General features: G+C 39.6%; 1 protein-coding gene across 1 annotated transcript; it reads right to left on the bottom strand.

Annotated features, from left to right (window-relative positions):
- Positions 1–224: 224 nt before the first annotated feature.
- gba2 (glucosidase, beta (bile acid) 2) lies at positions 225–21,261 on the bottom strand. The gene is made up of 18 exons (XM_044183704.1): positions 20,991–21,261; positions 19,973–20,725; positions 15,507–15,598; positions 14,937–15,052; positions 11,126–11,344; positions 8,593–8,832; positions 8,273–8,375; positions 7,737–7,890; positions 7,046–7,171; positions 6,697–6,881; positions 5,690–5,794; positions 5,488–5,595; positions 5,147–5,298; positions 4,240–4,346; positions 2,942–3,084; positions 2,533–2,648; positions 1,777–1,968; positions 225–1,231 (listed from the first exon to the last, which is right to left on the bottom strand). The coding sequence occupies exons 2-18, from the start codon at positions 20,164–20,166 to the stop codon at positions 983–985; spliced, it is 2,601 nt and encodes an 866-aa protein (XP_044039639.1). The 5' UTR covers positions 20,167–20,725; positions 20,991–21,261; the 3' UTR covers positions 225–982.
- Positions 21,262–21,413: the final 152 nt, after the last annotated feature.

Genomic DNA, 21,413 nt, shown 5'->3' with positions numbered 1-21,413 from the left:
GTAGCTTAAATTTCCAGTTCCCGTCCAATTTTTTCACAATTGAGAATGACTTCCGGATGGGAGCCGAAACGTCTTGATTCTGAAAACAGTGTCCAGATGACTACGACTGAAACCTTTTCTACGATTAATGTCTTGTAGCTAGTTTGCATGCAGCTAGTTTGTATTTAATAACTACTGATTTTTAATTTTCATATACATTTAGTTAACAACACAAACCCACTGTATCTTTATTCAGTCATTTATTCAGCATGATTGTCATGAGTATTGGATTTTATAAAACCTAGTAAATGTTGCCACTACATTAATATACTGTAGATATGGCTAACATGCAACAAGGCACCAAATGCTATTTTTTTTAAAAAACATAATTTTTTTCATACTTAATTTCCAACACTACCCATCGCATATTACATAATCATCTTAGTACAGCATTCAAATTTAAGTGGAGGAAAAAGAAAATTTTCATGGCTTGATTCACTCAAAGGCCCACTGATGTACTTGACAATAATGACTACATGTGCTGGTATAATAACACACAACAGTCCTCAAATAGTTAGCATATAAACTTGTTCCAAATATGCAAACATTATTATTGACATGACTGAAATGTAGTGCTTGCGTGTGTGTGTTTGTGTGTATATATGCGTGCAAATAGACATTATGTTGTTGAAACACAAGGTCAATTTTTAATTAGCAATACACTCTGGATATGATTTTGACATTGGCTGGCTAACAATATCATGATCTACAGTGGCTTTTGACTTTGTCAAGCATAAATCATCACAGTTCTGACCTCAAGCCTCAAACGACAAAACATTTGAAGCAAAACAAACAGTAGATAATCAAAGGTTTGATTAGGTTTGAAACCAATCAAACGGAGCCCTGCAGATGAGGATGGTGGATGCAGTCGTTTGAAGGTCACTTTCAGAAGAACTCGCTGTACCTCTCTAATCACACCAGTCTGATGGCTCAAGTCCTAGCTCTAATTTTGTCTCAGATCCTGTGCCTGCTCCCCATCTGTGGCTCCAGTTTGAGCTGATGTGGCCTGATCCTTCTGTGAAGAGTTCAGGGCTAGCTGCATGGCCCAAATGCTCAGAGGCCTCATGTAAGCTAGAGAGCGGTAAATGCCTTTCTCGCAGTAGGCTTCAGGAGTCTGGAAGGCCATGCCCAGCCTCTCCCATACAGTCCGGTAGCAACCCTCTGCTGAGCGCATACCCTCCTCCTGCATACCCTGAGAAAAAAAGACAGCCGCAGAGGTGTCAGGCAGTATTTCATTTAATGTTTGTCCCTTTAATAAGAAGCTGGAGCCAGGAGTCGGTTACGAGCCTCCAGGAAGTATTTCCCAAAATGCAGAACTATCCTTTAACAGATAGTTAACAGCACAAAATTTTAGAATAAAATATAACCACGGGTAAACTGCAACAAAACCAATCAAGAATGAAGGCCTCCAGATGAAAAATTACTCGTTAGCATAGTTTTGGCCTCTTAAAAAAGGAGTGGGTTGAACTCTTTTGAAGTCTTAATACTTGATACGTACGCATAAAGTTTACAATTCTATTACATATTATGGGATTCAGTAAATTTTCGAGTCATTCCTCAGCTACATATGTGACACAAAACAAAAACAGTGCTTACAGTATAAAAAAAACAACCAGATTTGGTGAGAAAGACACCAAAGCTCAACAACACTGGACTGACAACAAAATGCGAGTATGATACACTTTATTGTTTTACCCCTTGAATGCAAAGTAGATACTAACATACACACGCGCTTACCTCATGGATCAAAGTGGCTGCCAGTCCATATACTACTCCAATCCAGACCTCATCTGACTGGACACTGGAGCGGTCAGGCACTCCTTCAGGACGCATGCCGTTAACTGCCCCCATCTGGCCTCCAGCGAAGGTCATTACATTCAAGTCAAAGACAGATTTTAGTGCCCTCTGGATTTTGTCTTTTGGAAAAGCCTGGAGGGAGAGAGGAAGTGATGTTGAGATCACAAAGCTTTGATGCATGTCCAAATCTGAAAACATTCCTTTATGTTAAAAAATGTCATCAAACATTCTCACGGCAGCACTGTCCAATATTAACCTTCTGTTTGGCAGGGTGGATGCTCGGTACATTTATGTAAATTAGAGCTAGACCAATATACTGGCCGATATTATCTTATTGCAGATAAGGTGTACATGTCAGGCAGTAAGTAACTAGGTTTGAGGTAATTTAGAAACCTGAGAGCAATGAATGAGAAGTTTATTTTTACACTGTAAAATGTCCCACCCAGCATGTAGCTTGATCACATTACTTAACGTAAACAATCTTGATACAGTTTCTTTTAGGTTTAAAAAAATATATATATATATCTCACATCCATTGTAGGCCAGATGGTACTATTAAAGTTAAGTTAATAAGTTATTTAGAGGATTCCTGGTCATTGTGTACTGCTCTGTAAGGGCAAAAAAGCTCCTTTGCAAAACAGACAACCTCTGTGGGATTAATTTCATATAGGGGGGCTCATGCATGTTTTAACTTGCCTGGTACTCTCCCTCTCCCAGCCCGGACGCTCTCAGGAACCAGTGGCCAGCACACTGGTCAGACATGACACTATTAGAAAGGTCTCTTCCACTGCTGTCATAGTTGTAGTACTTGCCTAAATATGAAGGGGAAATAGAAATGCAAAGGGAAGGCATTTCAGGTCTCAAGCAATTTAGTTGTGGAAATTGTTTTCTTTCAACTGAAAACTACTTATTTTTTAAAATCACTGATGTGTGACAGTCTGTATGTGGGTGTAAGCAAATGAGTTTGTCATGCCTCATTAATTGAGCTTTTCAAGAGATTTGATCAAAATACATGATTTGTATGTTTTTAAACCTGCACTAAATGCAACTGAGTGAACCCTTGTCATATACATATTGAACACAACAAATAGGTGTTTTAACTTACCATTCCAAAGCAGTTTGTCAAAAGCAGCGCTGCCCCTGTCCAAGATGTCTCTGTAACGTTGGTATATCTCCTCGTTGTCCACCAATCTGGCCATCTTACACATCACACACAGGGATGCCAACCACAGCCCACCACAGTACGCACTGTAAAATACAAGTAAACAAAATGACACCAGAGAAAATAGGTTTACTAACATGACTTCTCTCATAGATGCAAATATAATTTGCTTAAAAACAGTGTGGAATTTGAGTCAAATGTGACTCAAATGCTTAAACTAAAAGTACCAGTCCTAAATGTTAAAAAAGTAAAAAACATTTCCGCTATGCTGAACTCATATTTAGTTGTAATAATGTATATACTCCAGTTGTTTTTATGAAAACATCAGGTGAGACATTTCAGTGGAAAAAATTTGTTTAAAAACAGTTTAACCAAAGCCAGTAGGTGGGTGGGCTACATGAGCATCATACAGCATTTAAAGAATGGACTTTTAATTTACCTACTTGGTTTGAATCTCCAAGTCTAATTGAATAACACAAAATTTGCTAATTAAACAATATTATTCTTCAAATGATTTCATTAAAATCAGTCTTGCTACTGTTTGAATCCCCTTACATGGCTTAAGTTAATTTCCCAGCTTTGAAAAAGTATGTACTGCAAGTCTACTGTGTTACTGTTGTAAACATGAAGCCAAAGCCTTTTCATCTTTGCTACAGTCTGAAGTCAACCTTGGTTCTCGGGTCACATTTAGAGAAGCACTGCAGCTATAAAATATTTGTGATTTCCTTCCCCCTCTCCCTCCCCCCTGCCATCTGAGATTTTCATACAGTAGTTTCTTTCTTTGAGGAGTGCTCGATTTATTAAAAGGATTTAAGGATTGTTGTTAAGGATTAGATTTAGTTTATTTATTTATTTTTTGGTTAAAATATTTTGGAAGCCAAGTATTCATTGCTTCAAGGTTCCTAATTTGTTAATAGAATTTGAATATTTTAATGGTATTAGGTGTGGACTGTGTGCAAATACTGACTGGATAGTTAGTATCACTGAGCACTAAGCTAAATTACTTAATAGCACTATTTTTACATCATATCACAACATCTGAAATGGGATATAAGACAACCCAAAGTAGGGAGTCCTGTATATTGAAAATAAGGGATATTCTTTCACTCATCTGCATATTTCTGTAATTTCAATGTCAAAATAAGAAAAAAAAGGCATTATAATCTTTTTTTTTCAAAGCCATTTTAGAAACCTTATTTCTACTCATAGTGTTTATTCCAGGACTACCATGTTTTTCTCACCTTGGTCCAGTCACCGTCCAGCCATCATAGGTCTGGTCAGCATATCCAGAGTTCTCTATCAGTCCATCTCCATCCTGGTCAAACTTCATCTCTGACTCCATCACCGCCTAGCAGACCAACCAGAACAAGACAGCTGAGTGGAACAAAAGTCTGAGCAAGTGACAAATAATTACTACTGCAGATGGGATACACAGGGAATAATTAAGAGATTAATAATTACAGAACTGGGGTACCCCGGTGGCTCAGCATGTGGAGCACGTACCATGTATTAAAAAGGTCCATCGTGTAACATTTAGGAGGAGCTAGTGGCAGAAATGGAATATAATACTCTTAAGTATGTTTTATTAGTGTATAATCACCTGAGAACCGTTGTATTTTCATTACCTTAGAATGAGCCGTTTTTAACTACATAGGGAGCGGGTCCCCTTCCACGGAGGTCCCAATATTGCAACGCCATGTTTTGTCAGTAGCCCAGAATGGACAAACCAAACACTGGCTCTAGATAGGGCGTTTCGCATTTTTCACAGCCACCAGAGTTATTCCTACACGCTTGGAAGGGGAGGGTGTGGCGAGCAGTATTCAAAATGGTTGCAATCTGCAATTTCACCGCTATATGCCACTAAATCCTACACACTCTACCTTTAAGGTTGAGTCCTTATCACAGCAGCACAACTCTCTCTCCCGCCATTCATTAAAAAAAATGTTTTGACTCCGATGCCACACAGAACTTTTTTGTTTAAACACCCGCAGAGCGACTATTGGCCACTGTCATCATCGTTTTTTTTTTTTTTTTTTTTTTTTTTTTATACTTGTCACTGTCCATTAAAGGCAAAATGCCCCAAAATATAATCTTAAAAATAATTAGAGAGCTCTCAAATGCAGTGAAGACTACATCGGTCAGTTATACCTGGCAGATGGGCCACATATCCTGCAGGTACTGACTGTCCTGTGTTAGATGAAAGTCCCTGTAGACCTGCAGGACAAACTTCAGGTTGAGGTCCTTCCAGTCTGCAGTGTCATGGATAAGGTAAGCATTCACCCTCTGCCATGGCTCATCATCTAGGGACAGAGTCATCATTTTGTACTGAGAGACAATTCAAAATGACCTGTTTCAAGAAAGTTTCATGTGTCTGCAAATTGATTTTCATTCAGAAATGAACTGAAACCTTTGACTGCCTAAAAGGTAGTAAATAACACACTGAGTTATTCCACTTCCCCTCAGAGTTAATGAGATTGTCCTTCTCCTACCTGGGTCTCCTATGTCGTGAGGCACCACATTTTTGGCCTTGACAGGAGAATACTGCCCACTCATCAGATGGAGCCTCTCTGTTGGGTCCTGTTGAACCACACTGCCAGCTGAGAAGAGATTCATGTTGTAAAACCCGACCCTGGTATTGCTCTTAATCAAATACAAATTCTTAGAGAATTGATAAAACAGCACTTCACTCACCAATATCATATTGCACACTCAAAGCAAGTTTGGGCCACAGCATGATAAGTGCAAAGGAAGCGTAGAAGTGCACATCATATGTGTTGTACATTCTGTACTCCTGACCTGGGAAACAATAATAGATTAGTAATGTGGGTTATAAGACACATATAGGCAGATCTTTCACTTTTGCCAACTGTGACTATTTCTAAAAGTTTAATATACATTTTAACCACAAGTATTTTAAGTTATAAGGCTATGTTAATGTCTGTATTGTAGCTAAAAGCACGTCAATTTAGATATTCTCTTGTGCGGCAGATCTGGTTTTTGACACGCGGATAACACATGGATGTGGTTAGAACTGACAGACTATCAGTTCATAATTTTGGCAGAGGGAGGAGTTTTGCTTTCCAGTTAGGTGATTCTATTGGTATTGTTTATAGTTACTCTGTGGACACATCTTTTTGGGACATCACATTTAGTTCACTTTTATATCGGATATGTCACATTATTAATTAGTTGTTAACTGCTATCAATGAAGGCCGTTAACAGTTTCTAGACCTTCATTTTTTTTTTTTTAAATCAATACATATTAAAGTACAATCTAATAACATATGACACAAACTGCAGTAGGGCTGCAACTGATGAGTATATTTATTATCAGTTAATCTTCCATTTAATTTCTTGATCAGTCATTTTGTCTATGAAACAAGAAAATTGTGAAAAATCCCCATTGTAATTTCCCAGTTCAAGGCGATGTCTTCAAATCTCACAATCAAAACCCAAAGATATTCAGTTTACAATTATATAAAAACAGAGAAAAGCAGAAAGCCCTCACATTAGACAAGGTAGAAACGGGGAATGTTTGGCATTTTTGCTTGAAAAATGACTGAAGCAATTCATCAATTATCAAAGTAGTTACTGATTAATGTTCTACCGATCAACTAATCGATGAATCGACCTATTTTTTCAGCTCTAAACTGCCATGTCTAGTCTAGCAGACTAACACCTGTATCCTTGGCACTTACCTTCTAAGTAGGCAAAACGACCGTACTCCTTGATGACAGCAGGCTGAGCTGGCAGCCCCCCGTCCTCACTGCGCACACCACCGCTGACGTCAGCATCCTCTGGTAGCTCTGTCCACACCGTCCCTCCATCCGCCACAAAGTACAACTCGTTAAACAGGGCTGACTTATACCAGGACGGGAGAGAACTGCAATGCACAAGTGAATGTACAAGCCAAGGTGACAGTATAAGAAATTTCATAAAACAGGATGTCTACATTATTGATTGGTGTCATAATTTATCATCGTTGTTTTAGATAAACTAGTGTTTATTTCTCATTTAACCTCTAGAGCTTTCAGAGCTGTGAACTACCTGTCCTGTAGTATGGGTCTTTGCCACTTCTCAATGCTTTTCTCCCACAGTCTGTAGTGTGTAAGGGCATAGTGACTGAGTGAGGGGGACGCATCCCTTTTGGTCCCAAAGTAACGAGTATATCTCCTGGAAACAGAAAAGCCACAACCTGATGATGGCGGAACAAGGACACTGCATGTTCAGCAACAAATAGAAAAGCAGAAAGTGTTGTATTTTGATTCATTTAAGTCTTTAAAAATGTATATGTGTAGTAAGTCATTTATTAAGTAACTTTTGCATTTATTACTAAGTATTCTACAATGAGGTCAGAGGTGTGTCACTTTCAGTTGGGCCTGAGGCTTTTAAATAGGACACAGCATTGAAAGTATGTTTGTTTGGTCATCAGTTTGTTTTTTTGTTGTTGTTTTTTTGCAATAAGGCCTGTTGTGCTTTGGTCACTATAATTTATGGAAGAAAAAGAAATTGCAATTAGTGACAAATGCCAAAATGTCTGTCTGAGACTGGAATAAAAAGGACTGCACATGGACAGCCAAAAGCTTTGTTTATGCTTGATGCAGTGGCCCTAGTGCCAAGAGTGATCCAAACCAAATAACCACAGCAAAGAAAGTTAACAAGACAACACTAGTGTGGTCTTACTATTTCTGCAAAGCAACATACTTTATGTACGTTTTCCTGTTTGTGTTTGATGTACCTGATGTGTTCCCTCTCCCTAGAGCCAAAGGTGATTTTGGGCATGTCCCAGGCCAGGCAGAACTCCAGGCTGTTATGGCCCTGAGCCAGCACTGAGCAGCCCACAGCCAACGCTGCCGCCACCTTCTCTCCCTTAGGCGTTGGCGGGCAGGATCCTGCAGAGATAAGTCAAAGAAGGAGGGGAGGACACCAAGGGAAGTTAACACAAGTCATATATGGCATCGCTATCAAACTCAAAATTCTATATCATACTACACGACTTCGCAAAAATAACCAACAGAATAAGACAATGCAAAAATTATGATGCAGGTTGTTAAATTACTTTTTACTTCGAAAGCACGGAGTGGTTTAGTGGTCTGCTGACAATGTTTAATACTCAAGTGATGTATTGCTATAGTTAGTGTTTTACTGTGCCTCAATTTCTACTTCTGCCCTCTTATTTTTTTGTTACTACGTCATGTTGAGTAAACAACAACTTTAGACATCTGTTCCATTATGAATCTGTCTCATCCCTTCATTGTTTTTAAAAGGTCTGACCTGTAGGACAGTCCAGTCGTCCATCAGTGATGAGGTCACTCCACAGCCCGCTGCAGGGTCCCTTTGGACTGAACGCTGTCTGGTGACTCACTTCCCTGTCAGGCTGTTAAAATATGCACACAAATACACATGCTCTTGGTAAATCTGATGCTCATTAACACCACAGATTTCACAACCAGCTGATTATTATAAATCCATTTCCTGATAAAAGAGACTATTGTTACAAATCCGGTTTATTCCCTGGGAATTGCTTGTGCAGCTACTTACAACCTACTGCAAAAACCTTGAAGCTGCAAAAATCATAAGCTTGTAAATCAAACCTGTTCTCGGGCTGCGATGCACAGAGTGTAAGGGTTTACTGTAGTGCAGTGATGTAGCAAGACACCAGACACCGCCTCCCCCTCCTTCTCCAGGTGGAATGGTTCATTCCAGTGTCCCCCGCTCTTGTCGTCCTTGTGTCCCGAACCATTGACCATAGTGAACATGATAGAGACATCGAGAGCGTAGTCATTCTTGTTCTCTATGTCCCACACAAATACTGCCACTGGGAGACTAGAGTCCTGAGAGAAAGGAGATACATGGTGGAATAACGTTTGTAGAACCAGCTTGTCAACATACACCATTTATTTAACCATTTAAATGGTTTAAATTGTTTTGGGTACCCATGAACCAAATGACTAATTTAGCTTCTACTTGCAAATACAACAAACTAAAAGCAAGAAAAGTATTCAAGTACCTTGTTAGAATAAAATGTAACTATATACAGTGCATCCAGAAAGTATTCACAGCGCTTCACTTTTTCCACATTTTATGTTACAGCCTTATTCCAAAATGGATTAAATTCATTATTTTCTTCAAAATTCTACAAACAATACCCCATAATGACAACCTGAAAGAGGTTTGTTTAAAGTCTTTGCAAATTTATTAAAAATAAAAAATTATTCACAGCCTTTTCCATGACACTCAAAATTGAGCTCAGGTGCATCCTGTTTCCACTGATCATACTTGAGATGTTGCTACGACTTGATTGGAGTCGACCTGTGGTAAATTCAGTTGATTGGACATGATTTGGAAAGGCACACACTGGTCTATATAACAAGGTCCCACAGTTAACAGTGCATGTCAGAGCACAAACCAAGCCATCAAGTCCAAGGAATTGTCTGTAGACCTCCGAGACAGGATTGTATCGAGGCACAGATCTGGAGAAGGGTACAGTTCAATTTCTGCAGCGTTGAAGGTCCCAATGAGCACAGTGGCCTCCATCATCTGTAAATGGAAGAAGTTTGTAACCACCAGGACTCTTCCTAGAGCTAGCCGCCCAGCCAAACTGAGCAATCAGGGGAGAAGGGCTTTAGTCAGGGAGGTGACCAAGAACCCGATGGTCACTCTGACAGAGCTCCAGCGTTCCTGTGGAGAGAGGAGAACCTTCCAGAAGAACCACCATCTCTGCAGCACTCCACCAATCAGGCCTGTATGGTAGAGGGGCCAGACAGAGGCCACTCCTCAGTAAAAGGCACATGACAGCCCGCCTGGAGTTTGCCAAAAGGCACCTGAAGGACTCTCAGACCATGAGAAACAAAATTCTCTGGTCTGATGAAACAAAGATTGAACTCTGAATGTTTTTCAGTGGCAGGAACTGGGAAATTGTCAGAATTGAGGGAAAGATGAATGCAGCCATGTACAGAGAACTTCCTTGATGAAAACCTGCTCCAGAGCGCTCTGGACCTCAGACTGGGGTGACGGTTCATCTTCCAACAGGACAACGACCCTAAGCACACAGCCAAGATAACAAAGGAATGGCTACAGGACAACTCTGTGAATGTCCTCGTGTGGCCCAGCCAGAGCCCAGACTTGAACCCGATTGAACATCTCTGGAGAGATCTGAAAATGGCTGTGCACCGATACACCCCATCTAACTTGATGGAGCTTGAGAGGTCCTGCAAAGAAAAATGGGAGAAACTGCCCAAAAATAGGTGTGCCAAGCTTGTAGCATCATACTCAAAAAGCCTTGAGGCTGTAATTGGTGCCAAAGGTGCTTCAACAACAACAACATTGAGCAAAGGCTGTGAATACTTATGTACATGTGATTTTTATTTATTTTTTTAGTTTTTTATTTTGCAAAGATTTCAAACAAACTTCTTTCACATTGTCATTATGGGGTATTGTTTGTAGAATTTTGAGGAAAATAATGAATTTAATCAATTTTGGAATAAGGCTGTAACATAAAAAGTGTTGGAAAAAGTGAAGCGCTGTGAATACTTTCTGGATGCACTGTATTCACAATAATAAACGCTCCTATGATAAGACTGTATTTGGTTCATAAGGAAGTCCTGTACTAAACAGTTTAGGATGAATACATATACCATTACACCCGTAGACTTCAGGGGGATGTCATAAGTTGTCCAGATGCACTATATATATATATATATATATATATATATATAAATAAACTAGTTGTTATGTACAGTACGTGAAACATTAATCATGGTCCAGAGGTTTCCACATATATTTTGACAAGCTTGCATGCTTTTCAGCGACTTGATACGGATCCCTTAGATTTGAATTTTTAAACCGAGATACATACTAAGCAGGATATTTTACAGTTTTAAAAAAATAACAAAAAAATGAACTTGTCAGTGCTCTCTGGTGGACAAATCAGCCAACTTATAGACTATAAGCCGATGTGATGGCTGAATTTGGAATCTATCCATTTTCAAAAAATTAAGTCCTAGTTTTATTTTCTCAAATCCTCGAACTTTCAAGAATATTCAAAGCCTGTTGCAACTGCGAAGGTCTGACAAAAGTATCATAACTCTATTGGACTTTATGAAATCCAGGGATGCCTCTGGTCACCTGGTAGTCATGGGGGATGACTGGGGAGATCTGTCTGCAGGTTAAGGTGACATTCTGTCCTGGCAGATGGTAGACGGTCCAGGCGCGGGGGTACAAGGCGTGATAGAAGGCATACTCTCCGCAATAGCCCCAGTTCCAGCCTTGTAATGTGGGAGGACGCTCTACAGATAGCACCTGCTGGTAAACTGTTTGCCCTCCACGACGCAAACACACTGTGAACTATGAAAAAGAAAAGGAGATAAATAGCATTGTGAACACAGTTTATTTTTGTTATCCTTTGTGTGGGTTAAAAGATGAGACACTAGATATTAGTCATTACAAGAGTAATTTTTTTGTGATGAAGGGTGTAATTTTTTTATTATTTTTTTTAGTAGCCTGCCTTATGTTTCTACATTTCCCAGAATGCTTTCTGAAAACCCTTTGGGGACATGTCTAAACTTGAATTATGAACTATTGGTTCTACATTCTAGTGGAGAGCACTATAGTGTTGACAGAACAAGTTTTTCCAGGGGCAAAGAGTCACAACCTTTTCATTGATTTATATTCTATGAGGCTACTTGGCCAAAAAATTAGGTTGTCTGAGTCAGTGTCTTTGTTTAAGTCTCATCTCAAAACACATTTTTATCTGAAAGCATTTTACTGTTTATTTTATTGCTTTTGTGTATTTTATGTATTTTATCTCTTTATATTTCGTCATTCACTGTGGTATTTTATTTCTCTTGTTGTGAAGCACTTTGTACTTTGTTTTGATAAGTGCTCTATAAATAAATATATAAAGTTTTATTATTTTTATTATTATTACTGTCAGCGAAGAATCTGGTATCTCCTGTGTGTCTCCTCTACAATAGATTGTGTTAGAGCGCCAATAGAAAGGAGCTCTTGCTCTTTTGAGGGGCTGACACCAACACCTGTATTAGTATTACTGTTTGAAGTTACTGAAAATTGTCCTAGCATTAAACTCCCATGTGGCAACATTGGAAATAGTTAATGTGACATTTAATTGTTTGTACCTGGCCGGTTAAGCGAATAGGAAAATAACGCCACCAAATAACAAAATAAATCCATTCATAATAATAAAACTTTTGATAAGTGCTCTATAAATAAAGTACAAAGTGCTTCACAACAAGAGAAATAAAATACCACAGTAAATGATGAAATATACAGAAATAAAATACACAAAAGCAATAAACAGCCAGTTCAGGTATAATCAGGATATACTTTCAGATAAAAACATGTTTTGAGAAGAGACTTAAACGAAGAAACTGACTCAGACAACCTAATTTCTTTGGGCAGGTTGTTCCAGAGCCTTGGGGCCGTGATTGCAAAAGCTCTGTCCCCCTTAGTTTTCATCCTGGACTCACGAACAGACAGAAGACCCCTGCCCAAAGATCTCAAATTACATGAGGGTTCATAAATGATTAGAAGGACTAAAATGTAGTCTGGAGCCAGGCCATGAAGAGCCTTAAAAGTAATCAACAAGATCTTAAAATCAATCCTAAAACAAACAGGGAGCCAATGTAAAGAGGCTAAAACAGGTGTGATGTGGTGTGGTCGTACCTCTTGGTCCTGGTTTAAAGCCTAGCAGCTGAGTTTTTTGATTAAGACAAGTGAACAGGCTGTTACAGTAATCGAGGCGTGAAGAGATACAAGCATGTACAACAGTTTCTGCATCACTAAGATTTAAAATAGATCAGATTTTTGCAATGTTTCTGAGGTGATAGAAACATGATTGGACAAGCTTAGTGATATGTTGCTCAAAACATAAATTGCTATCAAACAGGACACCAAGATTTCTTGCAACAGGCTTGTTATGTTGTGACAGGTTACCAGTAGATGGCAGTATTTAGTGATGTGTTGGGGCCCAATAACAAGGATTTCAGTTTTATTTGAGTTGAGCTGAAGAAAATTTATCGACATCCAGTTTTTTTTATGTCAGACAGGCAGTCCTGCAGAGAACTCAGCGTACTATGGTCAGTGGGCTTGACAGGGAGGTACAACTGTGTGTCATCTGCATAACAATGAAAAGAAATCCCATGTCTGCAGATGACATCACCCAAGGGAAGCATGTATAAGGAGAACAGTACTGGTCCCAGAATTGAACCTTGAGGCACACCAGCATGAACTTATTAATGCTGACACAGAATTTCCTATTGGACAGATAAGATGAGAACCAGTCTAGTGCAGTGCCAGATATGCCCACCCAGTGCCTCAGTCTATCTAAAAGAATGCCATGATCAATTGTATCAAAGGCAGCACTTAAGTCCAACAGCACAAGAACTGAACACATACCTGTGTTTGCATTCATTAAAAGGTCATTAATGACTTTGAAAAGGGCTGTCTCAGTGCTGTGGTGTTGACGAATGCCAGATTGGAACTTTTCAAAAGGTATTATTGTTTTCCACGGCAGCAAGAAGCTGCTTAGATAAAAGTTTTTCGAGAATCTTGGAAATAAAAGGCAGCTTAGAGATTGGGCGATAGTTATCCAGAAGGGTGGGATCTAGCAGAGGTTTTTTTTTTTTAGGACTGGCTAGACACATGCAGTTTTAAAGTAATCTGGGACGCAGCCAGTAGACAGCAAGCTGTTACAAATCATTTGTAAAACACAGGTAGTTAAATAATCAACCAAATTGTTGGTATTGGAGGAATCAGGAAACACATTGCCAGGAGAATTTAACAGTTTACAGAATTTTGAGGCACTATGCTCATCAAGGATGCGTGTGTACTTAGAGCGAGATAATTCAGTACTAGCAGTACTAAACAATGCATAGGTGATCAGATACAGACATGTCCCTGATTTCCACAGATGGGGTTTTCAGGCCCAGACTAAAGACTAGGTTTAAAGTGTGGCCACGAGAATGAGTTTGGCCAGACACATGATGTTGAAAGTTAAAAGAGTTAGTGATATCTAAAAAAAAAAATCAGCAGCAATCGGCATTAGAGGAGTCATCAACATGACTATTAAAAACTCCACAAAGAACAATTCTATCATAATTTAAAACAAGACTGAATAAAAACTCCAGAGCCAGCTGGTTTAGGGGGGCGATAAATAATAGCAAATATGACCGGGAGGGGGCCACCAAGTTTAAACATGAGCACTTCAAAGGAGGAAAAATCATTGAAAGCTATGAGGTCACATTGTAAATGCTTCCTATAGACAGTATTAAGGCCCTCACCATGACCACAATCCCTAGGGCGGCTAAAGCAGTCATAATCTGGAGGGAACAATTCAGCCAGCTGACTGTGATCACCAGGACTTAACCAGGATCCTGTTAAAAACAGGAAATCTAAATCAGTAGAAGAGATAAAATCATTTAAAATAAATGTTTTGTTAGAGAAGGATCTTACATTGAGAAGAGCCATCTTAAAAAGTCTGTGCTGGTTCAGATTTGAGGTTGAGACTGGAAGTAGGGTTCTGGCACGGATCTTTATTAAATTATTATTATTGCTGTGTCAGCTGTGTCTGTTTCGTATTAAGAACCTATCCGAAATTATTCATGCAGACTGCCAGGAACTGTTTTTATTATATATTATATAATACTGCTTTCTTGCTTAAGTTTTAATGACACCTACACTAGCCCCATAGAAGTCTAGAGATAAGTGACTTATCAACAATGTAAACTGTGACTTAACAGGCAGTAGGAGAAGGATTGTGGGACTGTGTTTGCTGAGATTCAAGTAAGTCAGCGAGCCACTGTACAGGTCGTAAAAGGACCAAAATATATAAAACCAGATAAATGTCCTTTAACTAAGTAATTCTTTATGATATAGGATACGTTCACATGAGTCTCAGTCTATTTGAGATCCTGTATACCTGGTTTGCTGTGACAGTTTTGTAGTGATACATCCCAGGGTTAAGTTGCCATCTGCAGAATTCCCCCCGCCAACCTCTTGTGATGGTACCTCCTCCAATACCGCCAAGTGGAGCACCTGCAAATTAGAGTATGGTGTCAACTTGGAGAAACAGTGAGAGGATGAGCAGATTAATGGATAATACAAAAGATATATGACAGGAAAGTCTGTGTGTTTGTTAGCGCACTGGCAATCCTAATGTGAGATTACAAAATATTATCCATCATGTTATATCATAAATATTAATGGCTTATTAATTAGGCTTCGACAGAGCCCCAGAATGCATATTCACTTACTTTAAATTGCTTTTAAGACCTTAACTGGTGAAATTCAAAATAGGTTTTTGGTCCAAGATTAGACAGAAGTATTGATCAGAATTACACTGATAGTCCACAGAACTGAAACATATTGACAAAACAGGTTGCTTTATTTAAATAATGTGTCCATGTTAGACGACTTGTTACTCTCAAATTCAGCCAGTCAGCATAAAACTTGACAAACTGAGCATAGTCTGGTGTAAGATAGACCTCACCATATATTTGACGCAAGGGTTGGGCACCAAACATGTCAATGAATGGAGCTTTCTTTTCCACCTGGGTCTTCTTGTACCACCATTTTAGATACCTGGATGAACACATACACAGTATAAAGTACACAGATTACCTTACAGTCATAAGTGCAGGGATGCAACTATTAAAGTAAATGAAGATCAATCAACAAAAGTGGTGTTATATTCAGACACAGTCAGTTAAAACACAGCTAAGCAAAACGTGAAGGCAACATGCACCCGAAGTACAGTAATGTGTAAAAGGGTTATGAATAGGGATACTCTTAATTTTCACAAGTTTACAATTAACCATCACAAGGATATGAGCAATTGGTAAACATGCTCGCTTGTTTAAAAAGGCAGCTACAGCTGTTTCCAAGCCTTTAGCAATGTGAGCCAAAGCTAGAACCAACAGTGGACAATTTGATAACACACACACACACACACACACACACACACACAGAGGCAGAGAGAAAAGAGGGAATTGTCCAACTGCATGAAGGAAGCACTTGTAATGTGAGGGGAATGAAGTCCAAGTGGCAGCTCTACTTTATCTGAGTGCTGTAAACAGCGTACGTGTGTGCATGCATGTGTCTACGTGCAGCACTCGCTATCACACAAGGGTTGTAGTGTAAAATATTAATTAGAGTATGTTACAAAAGGTTTCAAACAGCTCCTGGAGCCGGAGGCTCAGAAGATCACAGTTAACGTCAGAGACAGTAATCTGTTTATGCTCTGAACTCTGATCTCAGACATGATAGATTTTCTCCTAATATGCCGAATAAAGTATAAAGCTGCTTGGCTGAGGAGTCGTATTTCAGCAGTGCTAATAATTCCCCACATTACATTTAGTTTGTATCATTTTAACATTTAGCTTACACTCTGAACCCACATCAACGTTTGTGCTTTTACTCCAGGTAAGGCTCCTGGTCTTTGAAGGGTCTCAAGAGGGCCCCAGCAAAATGATAAACAGATTAAGGCTGCAATAAACGTGCTTACTGTCCCATTTCACAGAATGATCATAATATATCTGCAGCAAGCAGACAGGTTGGTGAACACCACCAATGACTTTGCAGGTGCTGCGGTTTCTGACCCCTTTCCTGGTGCTCCAAAATCCCAAACCGTTGAATTTGATGATGCTCAATAACCAAGCTAAAAATATGTAGCTCAGTGCAACAACTGAATGATTGGTATCTCTAATATTAAACACCACCAGGGATCACGTTTACACCCTCGTCCGTCTGTGGTCTAAGGGAGATTTATTTGGGCTGACATTTAACAGGTTGGGAACCCCTCAACTGGAGGAAACTAAGGAGTACAAGCTTCAAAATAAATTAATTCCAAATGACAGCTTCAACAACTGTTTCTGTGTTGCAGGGTAGCAGCATGTGTAGCACAGTTTTCTCCAGGAAACTGCTTAGCAGCTGGTAAGTCACCCAGATCCTGAAGCATCTCATCTCATGATCAATTTTGAGTGTAGATGAGGGCCTAAACATTAGCCACACCTATTAGAAATATGGCATTTGCTGTGTGAAAAACTATCCGTGTTCTTTCTCCCTGAAGGTTAATATTTTATTTTACAACTTTTTTTATGATGTTAGTGGATGTGGTCCTTATTTCAAATGGAGGTGGCCCACCTACGCTATAATACACTGCAAGACACCCTGGTATAGCAACCTAATATTAACGTAGCTCATCAACTCTACAGCATCTGCATCATTGAAAGTCAAAACGGAGGGACATAGCTTTGTACTCAACATTATGACCTTGTTTACACACCAAAATAAATCGATAATGTTTCAGCCCTTTCTGCATGTTGTTAGGAAGATCCCGTGCAACTGCAAAATTGCTGTGCATGACAATGCAACCCCTGACTGTATTGCGAACAATAACTTCACAGGAGAGCTCAGTCCACAACAATGGTCCGCCGATACAGCTCCACTCAGGAGGAGATGAATGGGATCTAAAGCGTGTTATTTGAAGCCATGGCAGATTACGCTATTGTCAGGATGTTGATGTTCTGCAGTTTAGCTGGAATACAAACAATGGTCCTCAACCTGTTCCGTTAATACAGGCCAAGTATGCAAACCTAAATCTAACCTGTGTATTCTCAAGTTGCAATATTGTTCACCACCAGTCAACACATTACCAGCACTTAAAGGAGCTTGTAGCACAATGAGGACAAAAAGTTTCAAGTACTACTAGTTGATATCTAATCACAAACACATTTACAGCAATATACAGAACTTATTGTTCGAGAGTTAGCTTGTTTGTTTTAGGTACAGAATATTGTACAAAAAGCCCAGATAATTTACAGTAGATCTATATATTTTTCTAGCAATATGGGCACTTTTGCCTGTAGGGTAATTCAACATTTTTTAGTATTATAATAATCCTTCATTGCTACACTTCTTACTGAAGAGCTGAAGGTGTGGCTCTACCTGAGTTTAATAGTAACCCCTGTTTTTAACACTAATCAACCTTCTCCTACTGCATATCGACTATCACATTAATCTGAGCAATAATTAACAAATGTTGCCATGGCGACTAGGCACGAGAGACACCCTGGATGAGAAATGGGAAAGTTGTGTTGCATTTTGCATTGGCCTTAGCTGAGAGTGCATGCATGTATGTTTTACAGAAACATTGCAACAGATTTCTGAAAAGTGAAGCAAGCTTGTGGTTTAACAGCAACTGTTTAAACAGTTTTATGGAAACTTGTAGGATCTCAGCTGAGTACTATGTCACGTAATACAGAAACAACACACCACACTGTTGTTTGCTCACAGCTATAAGGAAATTACATGTCATATTGAGCTAAATGAGCTGTTACTACATTGCACTGCAGGTGTCACATGGGGAGACAATGTAAAAAAAAAAAAGTAGAGGTAATAGTGGTGATTTGGATGGGGATAAAAGTATATAATGGCTTGAGTTATTCAATCAAAGTACTTTTTGAAAAATAACCACACAGGTCATCATCAACGAGAAACACATTCAGTCCAAATCACTAAAGAGCAGGCCTGTAGACGGACAGATGGATGATGACTGTCACACAGCCAAGGACTCCTCAGTCAAGTCACGTTCTCAGGATCGAAATGATAGCAGAGAACGTGTTGCTGGCTGTGCACCAGACAAGCCACTAAAGCTGCAAAATGTATTACTTTGCATCTCAGATGTCAGCAGGTTGTTGGGAAAACAAACACACCCGGATCAACAGATGTTCAGATCTGTGCAGGATTTTTATTTTTTATTTTTTTAATAGCTGTGGGGTGACAATTTGGCTGCAAAGATTTAAGCAGTACTCGCTGGCCACTTTACAAGCAGTTCCTTCTGCCTTTATTGCTGGAGATGTTTTGAAGTCATGGAAGAGTAAATACTTCACCTTGAACTTGAAGCTGACTTGGGACCAGAGCTCATATACCACATTAAAGAAGGGTCAACTACATGTCCATTTCCTCAGGAAAAATGGAGGTCTTTTAAGTTGACCACACCCTTTTGATTTAATGCTTTGTGAACTGTCTGTAATACCAAGGCAAAATCAGGCAAGAAACACCAAGAACTATCTATCATCAGACTAAACAAAATGGCAGACCACATTGCAAAAGAACCTTTCACTCCCTTAATCTGGTGTTTAAGGTGCTCCTCCCATTTGTACACAGAGACAAAAACAGCTAGACACAGCAACTCCCTTATTCCTTTAGCCATTGATGAGAAAAACAAAAGGCAATAAGCTATGGTGACCAGTTTTAAATCCATTGCACTAAAAAAATTAACTGGTTTAATACTGTTTTAATGCTTCTTACTGCATCATTACTGTGATGAATGCTGTAATGTATTTTTAAAACTGCCTCAATGTGAACAATTGTTTTATATTATTGGAGTGTGTGAAAACTTCTATATGATAACTTGTGGCAGCGTCAACCATTTCAAGGCAGGATTTCAATTCACACTTGATCCCCCATTGTAGGTTGAGAAATGTGACACTATAGGCTAATGGTTCCCCGGGCACTGCACCTTGGAAACATGCATATGGGTTAAATGGTATAGACTAAAGGTTGCTATAACATATGGAGGTGTAAACTGAAAACAGCCGGTGTCAATATGTGACAATTTCGGGTGTGCACTGAGTGTACAGCATGTTTAGAAAAAAAAGAAATGAAAAGATTTACTATTGTTGAATGAATGTTGATTTTTCAATGGCAAATACTTGTTGGTGGAGGATTTAATCTATCATAGAGGGTGGCTGTAGAAAAACTGGGTGTTGACCTATAGACATGGGCTTATGTTGATTTTATAAAATCCCTTTTTAATGTCTCCTTAATCTGCATCTCCTCATAATGACTGGAAAAGACTTGATAAGTGAAATATAAAAGCAATCAGAGTATTTAATCTCTTCTCAGTCTACTGTATATGAACATTAAGCGAAGGGCAAGAGAGTGACACCTCACCTGATTCCAAGGCCGACGTGCTCAAGGACGTTGGACAGCGAAACATCTTTTGCTTGAAAGGGCTTTCTCTTCTCCTTGAACTCATGTGCCAGACAGATACGCCAACCCTCCTTGGGCACTCCATATCCCATTTCCTTGGAGACATACCTACTCATGAGGTCTGCTGTGGATTTCTCACCCCACTCTGCAGTCATTTTAACGGGATACCCAGCAATAGAGCGCTTATAGTAGTGAATGGGAGCAGGAAAACACTTGTGATTACAAACAGGTAGCTGTCACCACCTTATGTCAATCCAGAGTCAATTTAATGTGTCTTCACCATGGGGCAATAACACTGAGGTACCTATATGTGGCCTAGAGATCTTTAAGTGGATCAGTACTCTGCAAAGAGTCATTCCTGTGGGGAAACCGGCTCTCAGCTGACCAGCTCTGAATGCCTGCTTGACGGACCGAGGGGTAAATATTTGCTTCTTCAGGCAGGAGGTCCCAGTGCCATTATAAGATTATGCTGTCCACAATATCATTTAGCCTCTACAGCTCAGGATGTTCATGTCATCGGGGACTATTTGCAGCAATGCACTACACCACCACCATTTGAATTCCGGTGTTTAGAGATAGCAGACCCCTTTGCCCCCCTTTGCATGGAGTCTGGATGTGGCTGTGCTGTCAGCAGAAGCGGTGGATGGATGGATGACAGCTAAAGACCAACAACAAGTATTGAGGATGCTGATCGTAGTCATTTAGCCGGGACACCTACAATGAGAATAAACAGAATAAAACGAAATGGCTAAGAAGTATTGATCACATTTACCTGGTGTAAAGGGCTGACATCAAGCAAACGTCTCAGTAACCGGCGGTTAGCTGCAAAGCCGCAAACTGATAACATTATACCACCTTTATCATTAATCGTGTAACGCGCAAACTAAACTGCCCTTTGCCTTGAAGCCATTTAACAGTAGCTAACTTTACTAGCTAACCCATTAACAGCAGGACAAAAGAGATTATTGTTTTTAAATACCGGAGCGACGGCGTCATCCCACTGCTGCTCCAAACCGACCTCTCTCAGAACCCTGTAGCTTCTGCTAGCTAGCACGGCGCTCAATATGTAAATGATGCACTTGTCATTTCTGCCCTCAGGTGTGTCTCTCAGGCTGCCTACGCATATCTCCTCTCACAAGATTGGTAGATCCAAACCTCAGCCAAGCTATAAACACACCTTAAATACGAAAAAACAAAGAATGGCTAAATGCTTTTGGAGTTTGATGGAGTCAAAATCAGTGAACAGCCTGGCAGTAAGTGGTGCCTGACAACCTTGACTCAGGGTTTTAAAGTATGACCTCGGCAAAGTCACTGTTGAGCCTGTACCATTTGGAGTGAAAAAACGGGGGGGTGGTATATTCATCCCCACTTATTTATTTTCCACTTGACAGGCATCGGCACA

The sequence above is a fragment of the Siniperca chuatsi genome, linkage group LG22, assembly GCF_020085105.1.
Source record: "Siniperca chuatsi isolate FFG_IHB_CAS linkage group LG22, ASM2008510v1, whole genome shotgun sequence".
Lineage (NCBI taxonomy): Eukaryota > Metazoa > Chordata > Actinopteri > Centrarchiformes > Sinipercidae > Siniperca > Siniperca chuatsi.
This window is presented reverse-complemented; position numbering and strand designations above follow the sequence as displayed.